The 19366-nt window shown below is 58.8% G+C and overlaps 1 protein-coding gene across 6 annotated transcripts in view; it reads right to left on the bottom strand.

Moving 5' to 3' along the window:
- MYH10 (myosin heavy chain 10) overlaps positions 1-19366 on the bottom strand; it is a 118911-nt gene that overhangs the window by 8891 nt on the left and 90654 nt on the right. For all 6 annotated transcript variants that reach the window (XM_047707822.1, XM_047707820.1, XM_047707824.1 and 3 more), the window contains 12 exons: positions 18263-18400; positions 17783-17906; positions 16404-16575; positions 15236-15448; positions 11576-11720; positions 10465-10671; positions 8473-8577; positions 7326-7478; positions 6704-6952; positions 6208-6420; positions 4359-4571; positions 3195-3356 (listed from right to left, as the gene is read on the bottom strand). In XM_047707822.1, the coding sequence (XP_047563778.1) occupies positions 3195-3356; positions 4359-4571; positions 6208-6420; positions 6704-6952; positions 7326-7478; positions 8473-8577; positions 10465-10671; positions 11576-11720; positions 15236-15448; positions 16404-16575; positions 17783-17906; positions 18263-18400 (2094 nt within the window). The remainder of the gene's footprint in view (positions 1-3194; positions 3357-4358; positions 4572-6207; positions 6421-6703; positions 6953-7325; positions 7479-8472; positions 8578-10464; positions 10672-11575; positions 11721-15235; positions 15449-16403; positions 16576-17782; positions 17907-18262; positions 18401-19366) is intronic.

Raw genomic sequence — 19366 nt, 5'->3', positions numbered from 1 at the left:
TGACAAACCCAACAACGAATCAGGAACATAGCGGCAAACTGAGTCCAGCGGTGCGTAACAAGGATTAGACACCGGTAGATCCCAACACTCCGGTGGGATTCACCTGCGGAAGGCAAGGCTGACTAGAAACCCCAAATGAAGGGCTATGGCCGAGGGACATCGCGATAAAAGCAGACGCAGCAACGGACCAAATCTGACAAGCTTTCATTATAAAAACATTCAGAAAATGAACAGAAAGAGATGCCTCCACTCTGGTAGGCGGCGGCCGTGAAAACCACAGCGGATACCACGCTTCACGGTCCAGAGATGGGCCGCCTTCCGCTGAGGCGACCGGCGAAGCAGGAATGTCTGGCTTTGTCCCCTCTGTTTAACACTGTCCCGGTGATTCTAGTCAAAGCAGTTACACCAGGACAAGAGCAATAGCAAAACGACATCCGGATTGGAAAGGCTTTAAGCAAAGAAAACCGGCGGCTCTGCCGACAGCGTGATCCGATGTGCTGCGCATCATGGGGAATCCACCCTAAGGATAAATGATTTCCGCGGGCTGTAAGACGCGAGATCAACACACAAAGCGAAATGCACTTCCGTGCACGATGGACATTCCAAAAACTAGGAAAGCAATCACCCTTGTGAGCATCAAAAGCAATAAAATATTTAGGCACAAATTTAGCTTAAGTAGTATATGACTTGAACACCGAAGCTATAAAATAAAATATCACTGAAAAAAGAATTGCTAATTAAGCAGAAAGACTGTCGTGTTTGGGAGCCGGGAGGAAACACCGTCAAGATGGTGGTCCCCTCCATACTGGTCTCCCCAAGTCAAGACTATCAAGACTCAAGCCGGCCGCCCCTCCCCCTCATGACAGAAATTGACCAGTTGATCCTAAAATTCATACGAAATTGCAGGGAACCCAGAATAGCTGAACAATCTTGAAGAAGAAGAAAGCTAGAGGTGTCACACTTCCCAATTTCAAAACGTACAAAGACACAGCGATCAAGACCGTGTGATATGGGCGTGAGGAAAGGCATAGAGACCAACGGAACAGACGGAGTCCGGACACACACAAACCCACAGTCCGCAGATTCTTGACAGGCGAGTCCAGAAAGTCAACGGGGGATAGAACGGTCTTTACAGCCGGCGCTGGGACAACTAAATGTCCTTGTCTGGAAGAACGAGGCTGGGTTTACACACCAAAAAAACCACACCATAAAAATGGACTCCATGGACTTAAACAAATCTGAAAGTATAAAATTTACACTACACAGGAATAAATCTCCATGACCTTGGACTGGGCCATAGTTCACACAGCTCTGATCACCAAAGCACAAGAAACAAAACAGGAAATAAGCTGGACTCCATCAAAATTAAAAAATCTGTACTGCACACAATACCATCGAGCATGTGGCCAGACCAGACTAGAGGATGGAAAGGATACCTGGAAACCTGTCTCACAAGAAGCACCTGGAACGCACAAAGAAGTGTTACAACTCCGTTATAAAAGCTACGGCAGTTGAGGAGGTGAGCCGAGGAGGGAAAGGTTCCCCAGCTGAGAGGATGGCCAATGAGCGTGTGAAAAGACGTTTGTCACTGGTCATCAGGGGCTCGGGCAGAACTACAGCAAACTAGGACGTCACACTGCGGGTGACTACAGAAGAGGGTAGCAGCGAATACTGGCAAAGATGCGGAGACACTGGAATCTGCACGCCTGGCTGGTGGGAATGCAAAACGGGACCGTTGCGGTGGGACGGTGTGGCAGGTCCTCCCTGTGAACCAGAGTGAGCGACGAACCCGGCATCCCACCAGCGGGTCCGCGTGGACCTCAGAGCTGAAAGCATGCGTCCGCACAGGCGTCCGGGAGCTCTCGCAGCAAGACCCGCAGGTCATGCCGCAACACGGAGGAGCCCTGCAAACACGGATGGGGAGGAAGCCCGCCGCAGAGCCGCCCCGGCTGCTCCCCGTACCCGACACGGTCGGCAGAGGCAGCGCTCCAGACCCCAAAAGCAGATCGCGGGTGATTCACGCTGGACGGAGCAGGGGGGGCGGTGGTGACAGCGAACGGAGCATGGATTCTTGTAGAGGGAACCACAGTGTCCCAGCTTGGACAGTGGTGATGTCTGTACACCCTGTGGCTGCACGAAACACTGGAAATGCTTTAAAGCGGTAGGTTGTGTGGCTTGTGAACTGTGTCTCCGTAAAGCCGGGACATAGACAAAACCGGTGTCCTGGACCTTCTCCACAACGTGCCGTGTGACCTTTGTAATTAGCTCGTCAAAAGCAAAAGCTTTGTCCTTAGCTTTTTAAAAAAGTGTAAGGGGGGGCGGTGCCTGGATGGCTCAGTGGGTTAAGCCTCTGCCTTTGGCTCAAGTCATGATCTCAGGTCCTGGGATTGAGCCCTGCGTCGGGCTGGGCTCTCTGCTCAGCGGGGAGTCTGCTTCCCTCTCTCTGCCTAATAAATAAATAAAATCTTAAAAAGAAAATGTAAGGGAGCAAATATAAATTACTCGTAACCCTATCCTGCAGAGCTGACTTTCCTTTTACCCTTTCTCCTGAGTACGTCGGGCTACCGCAGCCGCCCGCACGGTCTTCCTCCCTCAGGCCCTGTCGTCTTGCCCCCAGCGTCACCGGCCGGCGGGCAAGCCACCCCGCAGCTCTGATCTCGTGCGTCGGTATTTCTCTTCCTCTCTGTATTTTGTTCGAACACATTCTTAAGGTACGGAATTGCCACGGTCCAGGGAACGGACCTTTGCTGAAAGCTTTTGTCACAACCAACCGATTTCCCCCGTGGAGAAGAAGTGCCTACGTGGAGAGGGCCCACGACGTCCTGCCACCAACCACGAGTTATTCTAGAAATCCCATTGACACGGTGATAGTGACGACCGGCCCATCACCTGGGAACAAGTACTGATTAAATCAGACTCAAGAGGACAAAAACCCGGCCCTGCACCGGGGTGCCCAACGCCCCCCTCCTCGTGGGTGGCTCCGGGCTAAGCCAAGTATCCCCAGAGACTGTCAGAGCCCAGAGAGTGTGGTGGCCCTGGCGGATGCTCCCCTGCTGACCACGCCAGCACCGTCTGGGACGCGCGCGTCCTGCACACACACAAGACACGCGTGGGACATTGTTCTGCCCGACCAGAGCCCGGCCCGGCGACAGCCCCACAGCCCCAGGCCGCTGCCCGGGCCGGAGGTCACCCACCTGAAGCTTCCGGAGCTGCTTGATCACTTCATCCCTTGCTTTGTTCGCCGTCTCGATCTGGGCTTCGAGGTCCTTCAGGTCGATTTCCAGTTTCTTCTTGGAGGCCACTGCCAGCGCCCGCTGCTTCCGCTCGTCCTCCAGCTCCGCCTCCAGCTCCCGTACCTGGCGGACGGCACCGGGTTAGGCCCGGCCAGGCCCACGTGTCCCCTCGCAGGGCCCAGCGGCCTGCCGTCGGAGCCGGGGACGCTGGCAGCTCTCCGGAGCCCAAGTGTGTCCAGGGAGGTCTTTAACCGTAATGCCCTGCAGGCACCTTCACTCCCCCGGACTCCCGTGAGGGCCCAAGGGAAGGCGGAGTCCTTGACCTCGAGCTTATAGCCAAGATGATGGACAGGGGACAACCGGGAGACATTTTCTTGCAGGGACGCTCAAGGGCTTATGGAGGGGCCCCACGGCAAGGAGCCGAGGTCTCCCGCCAGGACCCTGGGCAGCGGGGGCAGCCAGCCCAAGTCTGGCTTTCAGAAGGTGCAGCGCGACAGGTCGGTTCAGAATTGGGACCCACAGAAACTGGGAGCTAAGTAAGTGCTGTTCTCCATCATGGAGTCTGAGGTCATCAGTCACATAGCAAGAAACGGCAGATACACTAAGTGTTACGGCCCTGGGAGTAACCGAACAGAACGGGCCCCATCCGAGACTGAACCCCGTGAACTCCGAGGGACTGTCAGAACACAGTTAGTTTTGAAAGTGAACCTGTAAGTTAGAAATCTGACATATGTTCAGAAAAGTGTACGAATCGTAGTGCCCAACAGCTTTTTAAAACCAAACAGAATCAGCTGGCTTTCTCCCCTTTCAAGCCTGGTGTCGCAAGGGCGCGGGGTGTGAAGCGCCGAGTCCCCTCGTCCCCTGCGGACGGCTCCTCTCCTTCCCACACGTTTAAACCCCGCTGAACTCAAAGCCGCCCGCCGACGGTTGCATAGTCACCGCGCAGTGTCCCGGCTCGTGACCAGCAGCGGTGGTGTGGGGAGAGCAGGAGTCAAACAGGGACACGAACCTAAGACAGCAAATGACCCCCGGAGCTGGCTCGCCGCCGCTCACACACTCCGACCCAGCACCGCGCTCGGAGAGCGAGTGGCTCCTGCCCCCCAGACCATGTGGCCTCTCACCCACCTGCTTCACCAGGAGCCGCTTCTTCTCCTCGTTCTGCTCATCCCTGGTCTGCAGGTCCCGCTCAAACTGGGCCTTCATGGCCTGCATGTTGACCTCCAACCGCAGCTTGGCGTCCTCCGTGGCCTGCAGCTCGTCCTCCAGCTCATCCAGCTGCGTCCGCATCTCTTCCACCTGCTGCTCCAGCGCCCGCTTTGACTTCTCAAGTTCGTGCACCTGCAGCACAGGAAGTGGCGGGAAGAGGCCCCCGTGTGGCACAAAGGCCCCCCGATTCCCTGCCCCGGGTCAGCTTCCCGTGACGCCCCCACCCGCCGGGCCGCCCCCCTCACTCTGGAGCGCGCCGTCTACACGGGACAGAGCTCCTCACTGACGAGTGCCCCGGAGTCACCAAGTTATTCTCCAGTGACCGTGAAGCCGACCGAGCTTTGTGAGCCCAAGAGCAGGGGAGCGAGCTCGGCCTCAGAAAGCTGGTCTGGGGCCCGAACTGCACGTGGCACCTGGTGCGTCTGATGGCGTGCTGGGGCTGGGAAGGAGGCTGCTGTGGGACAGGCCCGACTTCTTTCTGGACAGAGGTCCCCGTCCCAAACATCCACCTCATTCTCGGGCCAAGTGTGTCCACCCCACGGCCCCTCTGCTCTCCCCTCAGACACCCCGCAGGTGCCATGCCTCCCCTCTGGGGTGCCCCGGGACAGCGGGAGGCCGGGTGTGAGGCGGCCCCGGGGTCTCCACAGCATCTGGTGCTTCTCAGGCTCAGAAGCGGGGTGTGCGGAATGGATGTGGGGCTGTTGACTATTCTAGCGAATGACATGTGAACAAGCAGACAGGGCGCCCGGGTTGACTCCTGATCTCAGGGCTAGGAGCTACAGCCCCATGCTGGGCGGAGAGCTTATTTGATTAAAAAAAAAAAAAAAAAAAGAAAATGAAAGCAACTGCGGGGTCCTTGCTCTACACTCTACTGTGTGACCGTGGCCGCTTCAGCTCTAAGAGGCCTCTTGCTGCTGGGGCTGAACCCCTAGGGTTCAGAGGGTTGTTGGACACCCAGCAGGAAGGCAGGAGGGCCTTCCCTCCTCCATGATGGGGCTGGGCACCCACATCCCACGATAAACGAGACTTTAGCTTTTCAAAGCACGTGCCGTAGCCTCATGAAACGGGAGACATGTCCTGTCCATGATGGAACTTGGGCTCAAGAGGAAAGAGGCTTCTCCTGCCGAGAACAGAAGCTGGGGCAGAGCCGACCCTTACGCCTGGCCTGGCTGCCATCCTCTGCGCCTCTTGCACTGGGGGGCAGGCACGGGGCACGTGCAAATCATTGCCGTTCTTGTACTGTGTGCATGTGGTAAAAGGACAGTATCGCGGAAATTTCCAGACCGTGAACGAGTTCCCAGAGCTTTTGAAGCCTTCTGGGAAGACCAAGGGTCTCAACTGGGAAGGCCCTGGTCAGGGAAAGCAGCAGGTGCCTTTGGCCCCCCGCCAGGGTCCCGCTGCCCCCGGTCTGAGGGGCCCTCGCGGTACTTGTGTTTGGTGACTACTACCTGTGACTCGGGGCCGAGGACATCGCCCGTTCAGCGTCCCCCACCATGACGCAGGGGAAGGCCGGGAGGGCCTGCGGGAGGGACGCCAATAATTGAGGCCTCCCCATCTACGAGCACTGCCACGAGGACCCTGCAGAGCCTCTGACAGCTTCTCCTTAAACACCCTCTCCTTAAACATGTCACCCTCTCCTTAAACACCGGCCGGGACACCCCCACACCAGACCACTTCGTGGCTGGGCAAGGCTTCCCAGCATCCTTCAGGCACTTGTGGGGTAGCCTGCCCCGCCCCGCCCCCAGGACTGCTCCCGGGCGCTACTCACGCTCTTCCCCACGTCGTCCTTGGAGCTCATGACATCTTCCATGTCCGCCCGCAGCTGCCTGTTCTGCCTCTCGAATTCCTCCTTGGCCTCCAGCGCCTCCTCGAGGGCCCGGGCCAGGGACAGGGCCTTGGTCTCCTTCTCTCTGGCCTCGGCTTCAGCGCGGTCCCGCTCCTCCGCGTAGCGAGCGGAGATGTTCTTCTCCTCCGCGAGCAGCTGTGCGGGGGGCAGACGAGGTTTCAAGAGTCACGGAGGCACTGTTCCTTCTCTGTGGCTCGGACTTCCAGCCGAGCGCAGCCCCAGGAGGGACGGGTGTCCCCTCATTTCTGCCTTTCTCCTTTTCCAACTCTCTACAGGTGAGTGTGGTTTTCGACTAAAATTACTTTAACTACTAATTATTTCATTGTAAACCATAAGCTGCCAACGGCAGGGCGCTGCTGGGAGGAGACCGTGTGGGCGGCCGGGGCTGCGCCTGGGACGCGGCGCGCAGGGGACCCACCTGGTCGAACTTCTTCTGCTTCTTCTCTAGGCTGGAGGCGATCTGGCGCTGGTGGTCCAGGTCCACGGTCAGGTCGTCGAGCTCCTGCTGCAGGCGGTTCTTGGTCTTCTCCAGCTTGTCGTAGGCCAGAGCCTTCTCCTCCAGGCGCTGGCCCAGCGCCTCCACGTCTTTCAGAAGCTTCTTTCTGGCTTCTTCCAGACTCTCGATTGTCCCCAAGTCGTCATCTACTTTCTTCTTGGTGTCTGCGAGCTAGGTTTTACGGGAAGAGAGATCCACGTCAGACCACCGTGCTGGTTTTTACAGGTGAGGCATGGGGAGAAAGCGAGTTCCAGATCAATATTGTGTGGCTCTGAGCAAATGAACCTTCGCCTGTCACCGAATTTCTGAGCTGGAAACGCACACAGGGATGATTGGGGGCAAGCACGGACACGGCCCTGGGGCTCTGTTTTACATGCTCCCAGCACCGTAACCACCAGCGTGGTACCGCCATGGCTGGGTCAAGGGAAGGACCCCTCCTGGGCTTCGTCTAGTTCAGCCTAATTAACTGTCCTGAACGCCGAGGGAAGGACGAGGCACAGCAGGGACACGGGGCCAGCGCAGCCTCCCGGGGGGACGCACGCACCTGGGACTGCAAGGCCAGCACTTGTTTCTCCAGGTTCTTCCTGGCCTCCTCCTCCTCCTCCTGCTGCTCCTGGAGGCTGTTCTTCTCCTCCTCCAGCTGCCGGATGCGGCTGCTCAGGTGCAGCTTCTGGCGGGTCTCCTCCTGCAGAAGCTCCTGTCGGCGGGAAGAGGTCAAGACTGAAATCATGTCAGGCGCCGACACAAAAACGGCTGCAGGTCACGAAGGACCTCCTCTCTGGAGGAGCGACACCCGGGGACACTAGGACACGGAAAGGACTCGGAAACGCATGTGGTGGTTTTATAAACGCCCCCACCGCAGCTACTGCAAACCCTCCGCTCTGTTCCCCTGCCTGCCCACCCCAGGGTCAAGCACTGGGCGTTTCTCACTAGGATCGCCTGTAGGATCGGGCTGCCCCTCCACTGTCTGCCCTTTCTGCCAGACTCCTTTTTCTCAAATGTCAATGCAAATGTGTCTTTCCCTTGACTTTCAGACTAGGAAGTTCTCAAAGGCACGCACGGAGGCTTTCTGCGCTGACCAGGATGTGTCTTGGCACAGCGTGCGTCCCAATCATGCCAATGCTGCTTGTCTGAGGTTTTTACCCTGTATCCGCAGCACCTAGCGAATAAACTAGAAAGTTAGAAAATTGAATCCAAAGAAGATGGAAAACTCTGAGGAAAAAGTGCTGCGTTATTTTCCTACCAGAGTCATTATCCTGACTCCTCTCGGGCTTAAAGACGTTCCCAAGGAATGTTCCGATACAAGATTCAATGGTAGGATTTGGTGAGCTTCAACCTCTCCTTTTATGGTAGGGACTCTGTAAGGTCAGGGTCACGGAATTTCAGCCACAACGGAACAGTCCTGGTGCAAACGGCCAGCGATGCTTGCGCACGCAGACGGCCACCTGAACCACTTCCCAGGCGGGACCCATGTGTGAGTCCGGGTCCCCACCCAGGCTGCCCTCGCGCCCGCCAGACAGGGACCGAGGGCTCTGCGTCCAGGTGCTAGCGTCAGTGATTTCCTAAGCAGGACGACGGCTCCGGATAGAAGTGGAGCGCAAGCCAGAGGTGATCGGAAAGCCACCCTGGGACCGGCCCGCAGACGCCAGACACGGCACAGCTACCGTTGGGGGCCCTGACCCCCAGATTACCTGCGTGTCCTGTAGCTGGGACTCGAGACCGGCTGCGTCCTTAGCAAATTTAATGCCCTTCTTCTCTGCTTCTTCCAGGAGACCTGACACGTTGTCCAATTCATTCTGCGAGGAGTATGAGATTCCGTGCGTCAGTCCACCAGTGAGTGGACTGGAAGGGCCCAGACTCTCCGCCCGTACATGCTCACAAACAGAGCAGTATCGGGGCGGGGGGGTGACCCTGCGACTGCCAAGCCCCGTTAAGGCAGGCTTCCCTCATGGGGGTCTGCTGCCCCCCCAACAGCACCGGCCGCTACGGGACAACGTCTGAGTCTCTACTGGACAGACGGGGAGGGGCGTAATGGCGGAGGCCACACACGGAGCGGGGTTCTCCTGACTCCAGTGTGCCCCCTTGTCATTTTATCCTGAAGGGGCAGAGGGAACACTAAATCCCCCAGGTTTTGCTTTGCTGCGGGAAGAGGCCCGGAGATCAGCAGATGCTGTACTTTTGGTCCTTCTTCACGCGAAGGTGCATTAACCCTGTGTCGGAGGGCCCGGTACGTTCACGTTCCTACAGAACTTGAGAACTTTATTACAGAGATTAAAAAAAGTTTAACTCCTAGTATTTAGTCTTTAGTACTTTTTAGGCTTAAAAATCTGGCTGTACATATTTATCACGTCTATTCAGCTATCTCTTATGGTCAGATTTCCTAACCACCCCCCTCCAGTCCCCATGAAATCTTTCCTCAGGGGCAGTGGGGCCCCCTTCACTCAGGTTTGTCCCTTGGTCATATTAGCAAAGGGGAGGCGTGCAAAGGACACGGCAATACACGTGACTCAGGTCAATGATATTTCTGTTCCTCTGGAGGGCCCACGCGTCTGCAGTCTTGGTGACAGTGTGGTGGTGGAGGGCTCTGGACCCAAGAGAGACCACCAGCCTTCAGCTCTGGCTCTGTGAGCTGTTGGGGGTTTCCCAGAGGGTGGCCCGCCCCTAGCGTCTGAGGCTCCCAGATGCCCCAGGGCGGCGTGAGCATGGGAGGGGAGCACCCGCACAGGAAGCCGGATGTATGCCCGGCTCGCCTCCTTGCCACACAGCCGGGAACATGTGACGACAGTCACTAACACGGTTTACCATCTTGTCTCTCGAGCACACACCGTGCGGGAGGACACACACATACAGGGAAGAGGTCACCGAGGAGGCTGCAGACCGCGGCCTTTACTAGGGCCCGTGGATGGCGACTTCCAGAAAGTGCCTACCATTCTCTAAAATAGAGAGGCTCACTGTGCCAAGCAGGCTGGTGTAAACACTGCGTTACATGGGGCACCGGCTCCCCTGGGATCTGAAGCGCTGGCAGGCAGAGGGGCCCATGGAACCGGACCCCCAACAAGCCGCTGGGCAGAGTCTCTGCGAGCTTCCCTGGAGACAGCACTCCCCGCACACTGTCCCGGCTTGCTGCTGGAGGAACGGGGTGCCGGGGGGGCGGGGACTGTCTGCGAGAGGACTGCTGGGAGCTCGCACTTGGTGTCCTCAGGGGCCCCCACCTCTCCCCTTTACTCATTTGCTCTGTATCCTATCATAGCACGGCATCCCGGGAGTCGGCCTGGTGAGTCGAGGACCTGCGGGCAGTCCTGGTGTCTGACGGCTGCGGCTCTGGGACTGGTTTACAGCAACGCAGACTGTACATCTCCCCCCACCAACAACAACATCCAGCTGCCGGATGGTTTTTCCCGACTGCACATGAGTCCGTCCTGACCCGAGCTTACCCCGCTGAGCCACCAGGCACCTGATTTTGATTTTGATCGTCTTTAAAAATAGTATTTATTGATTTTAAGACTCTCCACACCCAATGTGGGGCTTGAACTCACGACCCCGAGACCAGGAGTCACGTGCTCCTTGCTCGAGCCGCCGTGTGCCCTCCTGCTGTCTATTCAAGTACTCGTGACCTCGCAGTGGCCCAGCCGGGCCGGGGTTCCGGGGCGCGTACCCGCCACGGGGGCCTGCCCTGGGCTTACCTGGAGTTTGCTGGCTTTCTCGGCCAGCTCCACGCGGAGCCGGTCCCCCTCCGACACCTTGGCGTGGAGCTCCTGCACCTGTGCGTCCAGCTTCTTCCTCTTGTGCTCGGACTCGGCCTTGACCTGCTGCAGCACCTTGACCTCGCACGCCAGCTCCTTGTTGTCCGTCTCCAGGCCCTGCTTGTTCTTCTCCAGATTCGCTTTGAACTAGGAGGCGAGGGAAGAGAAACGTGCTATTTTTAGAACATTCCATACAAGGCGCTGCTTTTCCTCTCGGTGGGGTCGTGCCCGCTGCGTGGTCTGCCGTCGGTGTCTCAAAGGAAACCTCCCTTCTCCTCAGAGGATGAAGTTTCTAGAGCAGGGACCCCCCGGGCACGCTGCCTAGGGGAGGAGACCCAGATACCTAGAGGCTCACTGCGCCGCAGACTTTATCCTTATTGGTGTTGGGGGGTCGACACGGGGCGCCTCCTGTCCCACATGCCACTGTTCATGACCTGGGACTGGGGACCGGGCCTTCGAGGCCACACTCCGGGGTTCCATGGGGGCTCCAGGGCCAGACTCCCTGGCTTCCCTCCCCCTTGCCGCTTACTGGCTGTGCGACCCCCTGGTAATCTCTGCACCCCGCGGACAGAGACTACCCCACAAGGTGGCAGTCAAAGGCACTGCGTGGCCAGTACTCAGTGTGGCGACGGATGCATGTGGACGTTGACGCTGTCGCTGCTGCCGTGAACTCACAGATCAGCAGGCAGCAGGTGACCGGGCGGGGGAGGAGGAGGGTGGGGGGGTCCGAGGGTGGAGGAGATGCAGTGTGGTCAGGACAGAAACTGATGTGAGACAGAGGGGACAGCGACAGGCATGGTGACACTGTGCACAGAGGCCTGAGACAGAGCAGGGGTGAGGAAGAGTGGCTAAGCGGCCTGGGGAAAGACAGCAGGACCCAGGGACTGGCAGCACAAGAGACTTCAGGCCGCTGGAGGTCTCCAGCTCAGCCGTCAGGAGGGGATGCTGCCAGAGGGACGCCCGGGGAGGAATGTGGGATGGGGACGGCGGCCGGACGGCCCAGTTACTCCGCACACCCCCAAGCCCAGGGCGCGTGGCAGGGCGCGCTCACCCGCTTGGCCTGCTCCAGCTGCTCGGACAGCTCCTCCAGCGCCATGGCGTGCCGCTGTCGCATGTCCTGGATCTGAGCCTCGTGGTTCCTCGTCTCCTCCTCCAGGGCCTTCTTCAGTTCCGCGACCTCCTGCTCCCGTTTGGTGCTGCATGAACGCATTTTCAGAGAGAGAAGCTCAGGACCAGTGGGCCGACTGGACCACGTATTTTTAAAAAAGATTTTATTTACTTGAGGGGCGCCTGGGTGGCTCAGTGGGTTAAAGCCTCTGCCTTTGGCTCAGGTCATGATCCCAGGGTCCTGGGATGGAGCCCCACATCAGGCTCTCTGCTCAGCAGGGAGCCTGCTCCCTCCTCTCTCTCTGCCTGCCTCTCTGCTTACTTGTGATCTCTGTCTGTCAAATAAATAAATAAAATCTTAAAAAAAAAAAAGATTTTATTTACTTGAAAGAGAGACAGTGAGAGAGAGTGAGCAGGAGCAGGTGGAAGGGAGAAGCAGCTCCCCCCGCTGAGCAGAGAGCCCGATGCGGGGCTTGATCTCAGGACCTGAGACCATGACCTGAGCCAAAAGGAGATGCTTAAGCCACTGAGCTGCCCAGGTGCCCCTGAATTAGAAAAGTACGTCTTTAAGGTGCCACTTTGGTTTTAAATGTGCTCTGCTCTCCCCAGAGCTGAGGGACGTGGGCTCAGTTGTGGCTCTCATGGTGCCAACTCCGGGACCTTGAACACCCGAGCTCTCCACCTTGGTGTGTCCGTCTGCACACGAGGGTCACCAGAGCACTGGTCTCGGGGCTGCTGTGCGGCTCGCCCAAGGGAAGCACCACAGTCTGGCCCCTAACAGTCCTTGGTACATTTGGGACATGGTTAGGGTCAAAGAAAACAGATTACATGAATTCCTTTGAGAGAATTATTTGGCCTGTTATGTTCCAGAAGGGTGCATGCCCACTACTGTGAGAGCAGAAATCCTTCCAGAATGAGCCAAGCGTGGCTCCAGTTCCCTGTGCGACGACAGTCACAGTGTGACACCTCTATGGGCCTTTAGACCATTCTAGGTAGCCCAGTGGCCTGCAGGCCGGGACTCGCTTACCACGAGATGCCACACAGGCTGCCCCAGCACCAGCCGACACCACAGCGGAACTGGAAAAGGGGAGTCCCGAAGAGGTTTCAAAAGCCAAGGGGGTGGTGAGGGCCCCAGGAGTCAGGACGCTGGTCCCGACAAAGGCGGGAACGCACCCAGCCTGGGAAGTGGGGACAGCTGGGGCGCGCCCTCCCGAGACCTCCTCCGGAGGCAGCTGAGGCTGGGGGCAGAGGGACGCAGAGTTCGAGGCAGGCGGAGAGGCCGCACCCCTGGCTCAGAGGGTGTCCACACTTCAGAGGGACGAGAGCTGGGCTCTCAACGTCCCAAGGTGAACTGAGGGCTCCTCTAGCCTGAACCTGGGGAGCAAAGGTCATGCGAGAGTACTCTGTCTTTGCGCGGCTTTCCAGGACTTTCACACTTTGCCGTAACGCACACACGGTGAGCGGGGAGACCAGGCGGCTCTGCTGAGATGTCACAATCTGTCCGTGTGGGCACACGGCTTGGCGGAGCCCGAAATCGGCCAGGCAAACCCCCGCTTGCTCAGGGCCACAGGACATCAGGAGTCAGAGCAGGACGGTGACTCGGGGGGGACCCTGTGGCCACATCTGCCTCCCTTTCCCAGTGGACTGGGGGGCCTGCGGGCTGAGGTCAGCTGTGCCAAGTGGCACAGCGCAGGCTCTGGACTCACAGGGCAGCTGGACAGAAGGCATCAGCGAAGATTCTGTGGGTTCAGGCCAGTGGGGCCCCGTCCCCAGAGTCTCCTCGAGAGAAAGGGACCAGCAGAGAAAGCAGACGCCGGATGCAAGCGATGGCCCAGACAGACAGACACCTTCCGTCTGGTGACTTCAGCTCACCCCAGCGAACGACCAGCACTTCCAAGGATGCGACAGCAGCAGCAGCTCTCCTCCCCACGTCATGTCCGGGGAAGACATCCGCTCCTAACTCCTACGTGACACCCCGTCTAAGAGCCCTTCCTTCCCTCCTCCAGGCTCATCGACCCAATCGCCCCCGGTTCTCCGGGCAAGTCCTACAGGGACTTCCGTGCCGAGTGTGCGGGAGGCGCTGGCTGAGCCGAGGCCGGCCACTTTCATTTGGACCCCGGCACTCACTGCCTGGGGAAGAACCAGAAGGCGGGCAGGCAGGGGGTCCTCGGCGAGAGCGACGGGCCTGGGCGCTAACACAGTGCGGTGGGGGCCACTGTGAGTCTCTGCACAGCGGCCCCCAGGGAGTGGAGCCCCCTCCCCGCCTGTTTGAGCACAGCCGTGGTTCAATAAATAAGCATGTGTGCTTTTTCCTTTTTCTTTTTTTTTTTTTTGAAGACTGAATGGAAAAAATGATCAAGGCCTTTTTCCCTATTGTGGCCAAAAGTTCAGCTGAGAATGGCTATTTCAACAAAGTCTAGCTCCGTGGCTTCCAGGTTCTGGAATTTAGACGTTTCACGGGGAAGGCCGGGACTTAACGTTGCTGGAAGCAGAGCTGCTCTGCTGCTGGAGGATGGGGCAGGCGGGCCTGCCTGGCTGATGGGCTGCAGCAGAGGCCCCCCGGTGTCTCGGGGGACATGACCTCCACGCGCAGCCGCGTGCATTCACGGGCAAAGCTCCTGACACACCATTAGGACCCCCCACCTCTGCTTCTTCACCACTGATCGCCCCCCTGATGCCTGCAACCCGACCTCCGCCTCCCGGGCAGAACTGTGATGTCACTCTCTAGCCACGCCCCTGGGGGGGCCCACCCTTGTTCTCCGAGAAGAGCACCCCCCCATTTCTGTCCCTGTGGCTCTGTGTCATTTCCTCTCTGCCCACACCTGTCTTCCTAAGTGATTCCTTTTCTGCCCTACCTGCTTTACTCCAGGCCTTTCCTGAGCTGCCACGTCAGAGTGAGGACAGCCTGCAGCAGCCTGGACAGGTGTGTGCGTGCGTGTGCGTGTGTAGGCACACACGCAGCCAGCCACATCTCGCAGCCACGGCACCTGGGGTGGGGGGGCCCTCCTGCCCTGGCACGAGGAGGGAGCAGACAGGAGGCGGCCCCAGTGGCCACGTGGGAGATTTCCAATTCAGGGCTCAGAGGAGCCCCTCTGCCCGGCCTGCTCCCTAGCCTGGGGCTCTAGCTCTCCTGTGACCTCCGTGGGGCCGCTGAGCTGAGGCTTCGGCGCGGGAATCCTCTCCGGCCGCATGCGCCTGTGCCTGCCGGTCGGCTCACCGGTCCCACGGCACACGCCTCTGCCCGACGCGCACTCCCGTCCGGGTCCCTGCCCTCGCCCTTCTCTCCATCTTTGCGAGGTGAGTGCGCACCTCGCATCTCATCTGTCTGCCGTCGCGGTTCACACCCGCTGCCGTCGCCGGCCGCAGCCTGAGCACGCCTGATCCCACCCACACTCCCCGGTCCCACGCCGGGCCGCCCCGGCTCTCTGTGGGGTGCACCTGCCCCCTGCGATCCCGCAGCAGCCCGGACGCGGCTTTGTTTCTGACCGCGGCTGTTTTGTTCCCCGTCCACCTGCCGGTGTTTCTAGGAGAGCGAGAAACACCCAAAATGCCAACAGAAAAGCAGGCCCCCAGCCCGTCCAGAGCGCTTCCTCCCGCTGCTCACCGGAGCTCCTGCTGGGCCGCCGTGGTATCCAGGGTGTCCTCCAGCTCCGTCTTCAGCGCCTCCAGCTCCTCGCTCAGGTCCCGCTTCTGCTTCTCCGCCTTGTTCCGAGAAGCCTTCTCCGACTCGAAGTCCTCCTGCAGCTCGGCGATCTGGGCCTGCAGCTCCCGCACCGCCTTCAGGGCATTGTTCTTGTGCAGCGTCTCGTCGTCCCCCCTGCGGAGACACCCGAAGGACCGCGTCTGGGCGGCGCCCCCCGCCCCCCAGAGCCAAAAGCAGCAGAGCCCGCATCGGAACTGAGCCAGCCCCCTCTCCAAAGGGCGACGATTCTCCGTTAAAAGGACGGACAGGCTCGTTTTCACGATCGGGACAGAAACAATCTCCTCCCAAGCGAAGTGTCAGATCGAGGCCACCGCTCAAGGTGGCCTCCAGCCCAAACTGTCCGCCTCCCGTGATTCCAGGGACGCCCCCGGAACGCAGGGGGAGGCCACTGTCACACCTGCGGTCCCCTCGCTCCCTGCTGCGGTGCATCCCTGTGCTCCGTGCCCGTGAACCTTCTGACCGGAGGGGCGGGGGTGTCTGCAGGGAGGGAAGGGGCGCCGGGGGACGGGACAGCCCGCGTGGACAGCTGTCCTCCTAGATTCTAGCTCTCAGCTCTGAGAGAAAACACAGATCGTCTAGCCAAAGTAAGACCGACTGGGACAGAGAACTGGAAAGAACTTGTTAGGAGACGTACTCCCTTGTAATAAATTATAAATGAAACTCGAAGATCCCTGACCACACAGCTGAACAGTTATAAACCTCTGTCCTATCAAAAGTGACACTTTAGAACCTAAAAGCAAATCACGCTCTAGGTGCGGGGGTCATCTCTGAAATTTCCGCTCAACTTCTGAAACTCATCTCTGCTGCACAGAAACACGTGTCATATGGGAAACTAGTTTCTCCTGGGATGGATTTCCAGGGACCTCGGGTCATGACTCGGAATCCTGGCGTGCGAAGGCCCAGGCTGGTTTACGTGAGCTTCCTGCTAACCTGACGCAAACCAGGGACTCCCGGCTGCTCCAGGCGCCTCGTCACACCCCCAGGAAGGAGACGACGTGGCCTCGCTCTGGGTTCCTGTCCAGCCCCAGACCCTGGGTGAGCGCATGGACTGCGGCAGTGGGAGGCAGACCTGGCCAGAGCGCCCTGCAGCTCCTCCTCCTTCTTGGCCAGCTGGACCTTGAGCTCGTCGATCTGTGCCTGGAGCTCGGCGATCTGATCCTGCAGGTCAGTGGTCTCCCCGTCCAGCTTTCTCTTGGCCTTTTCCAGCTCCTGACGCGTCTTTTCTTCCTTCTTCAGGCGTTCTGCAGGGGAAGAGGCCAGAGAAGCACTTCGACACCCACGAGTGGGTGCCGGACGAACAAACCCAACGTGTGAATGGGCGGAGGTCGAACACCCGCCACTTGACTCAGCAGCACGCCACCGCCTCGACAGCCCTGGGCCAACGGCTCAGTCACCCGACACCCGTGAACGTCAAATCGAAAGTGAGAAAAATCAGCGGGAGAATGGAATTTCACGGAAGAAATGGGGGGGCGGTTTCTAATGATGTCCCTTTGCAAGAAGTGAGCCCACGCGCCTGGAATGGAAGTGACCCGGCCCCTCTCATTGCGCCCATCGCCGGGCAGAGGACTTGTGCGCAGAGGGCTCAGCAGAGGCGAGGGCTGCGTGTGTCACTGCCTGTCACCCCATGCCCCTTCCCGGGAATCCCTGGTTGGAACCAGGACCAGCTCCCAGGCAGCGGGGGAGGGGACGGGCAGAGGGTCCTGGGATTCCCGCCCTCCCTGCCACAGCCCCCCAGGGACTCCCTCACCAGGCCAGGGATCTTCCCCTTCCCGCAGCAGCCCTCATGACACCGTGACCTGTGCGCCTTGGGTTCTCCCACACGACCGGCACGTGGAGACGCGGGGATGGAGTGTCACAGGCCGATCATGCGGGTGTGAAGAGGGGGTGCGTGTGCCCTGGGCGTCGAGGGCTGTGCCTCTCCCCCTGCAGTGCAGACGCTGGGGTCTGGCTGCCCGTCCCAGGAGAGGCTACATGCTCTCCCTGAGAGCCACCCTCTCCCTGTCTCTTCTGCGCAAAGCTGGCCTCCATTTTGTAAACCTCCTAGGATTTCCTGACACTCGTTCGCCGTCCCATGCGCTATGGCTGCCCTCAGTGGTCGTGCTAGTCCCCACCACGCTTGGTGGCAGTAGAGGTCCCTTTGTGACTTCCCGTCACTCACGCTGCTCTGAGATCCTGGGCTCACGAGGTCCAGCGGCTGCTACGGCTCATGCCTCGGAGGGCCCTAGAGTGTGCCTCACCCCGGGAGCCAACTTAAGTACGATCCTGCCAGTGCCAGCCCGTCACGAAAGCTTGCAGACAAAGCAGGACGCGAGAACCGCAAACAGGCCTGTTGTCACACCCGGACCCAAGTAGCCTAGCTGGCGGCGCGCCTCCTGTCGGCTCTGATGTCGGCGGCGTGCCAACACCCACGGGTGCCCGGCCCATGTTTCTCTGACCCCAAACACTAACCTTCTAGATCCGAGATCATCACTTCCTGCTTATTCCGGATTTTGGCCAAGTTTTTGGCCTTTTCTTCCTCCTCAGCCAGCTGGGAGGAGCACTCCGCAATTCGGTCTTCCATGAGTTTCTTTTCCTGAGGAGAAAGAGCCGTGGCTGAGAAGGCTTCCAAAGCACACCGGGGCCCCGGTCTTGCTCTGAGCACAGGCGCTTGTGCCCCTATCCCCGGCCCCCCCAGGGGGACAGCGGGCCTGCACGGACGGGTCCCGGGCACCGAGTGGGGATCAGAGCGTGCGAGATGCGCACACCAAACATCTGTAGGATCAGAAGGCTGTTTGGCGGATTTCAATCATGACACAGTTTCTGTCTTTAGAGATCTGCACATGTAGAGCCTTAGGAGAGTAAAGTACGTGAATCCAAATTTTTGAGAATTGCCCTCTGGACGCCCCTTCCACGGAGTGCAACAGCTCCGTCACGGAAACATGCACTTACTTTGATAAATTTGGAATTCTGGTCCTCGAGGAGCAGGATCTCCTCTTCCATCTTCTTGATTTTGGCCTCCGCGGTCACCTTTTCCAGCTGGAGCTTCTGGCGCGCGCCTTCCTCCTCGTCCAGCTGCTCTTCCAGGTCCTTGGGGAGCGGAGCACACGCAGTCAGTGCCCCCGCCCGTGTCACATGCCGACTTTTGCTTTTCAAAGCAGCAAGGACGTCCTGACACATCACGGAGCGAGCCCACTCCTGCCGGATGGGGGTTCAGGGCTTGGAGCCCACGTGGTAGTAACACCCCTTCGAGTCCCCACCCTGCCTCGTGTCCCGCAATAACCAGACGCAACGAAACAGGGTTCTTTCCATACAGAGATCAACGTATGGCCAATTCCAGAAATTCATCCGGCTGATTCTGGGACGAGACCCGTGTGAGTGATCAACGTTACTGTGAAAAGCCCTGCCAGACGAGCCAGAGTGCAGAGTACCATGCAGAGCCTGGCATAGACGCGGCCAGGGGCTCTGCCCGGAGGAGCGCCGACTCCCTCCACGTGCCCCCAGCTCCCCCCGCCCCCAACTGCCGGGTCATCTTGAAGCAAATCCCAGACCTCCTACTTTCTCTGTAAAACCTTCCAGCTGTCTCTCTAAATGACACAGACCTTCTGCAAATACGTCTGTTCGCCTGCACGGGAGCCCAAATAAGGTCCACAGACGGCGACGGAAAATCCTCCCGAGATGCCTTCATTCTCTAGGTTCCCCGATGTCCCTCCCTCCCCCACTGTTTGGTTGTTTTTGAAAAAAACCCAAACAGGTCCTTTGTCCTACAGTTTCCCACAGTCTGCTGTCAGGTGGCCCCCTGCACCACATGCTCCTAATTTCACAAAAGCAGTGAATGTAACAGCGTGTTTAGTATAACGTCTGTCCTTTGTAAAGATGTAAGAGAGAAAAAGAGAGGACGAGCAAGGGTCAGAGGGAGACGGAGAATCCCAAGCAGACTCCTGTTGAGCACAGAGCTGGAGAGGGGAGGCTTGATCTCACGACCGTGAGATCACGACCTGAGCCACAATCAAGAGTCAGAGGCTTCCCTGAGGCACCTGGGTGCCTCTGTAATTT

This window comes from Lutra lutra, chromosome 16 (genome assembly GCF_902655055.1).
Source record: "Lutra lutra chromosome 16, mLutLut1.2, whole genome shotgun sequence".
Lineage (NCBI taxonomy): Eukaryota > Metazoa > Chordata > Mammalia > Carnivora > Mustelidae > Lutra > Lutra lutra.
This window is presented reverse-complemented; position numbering and strand designations above follow the sequence as displayed.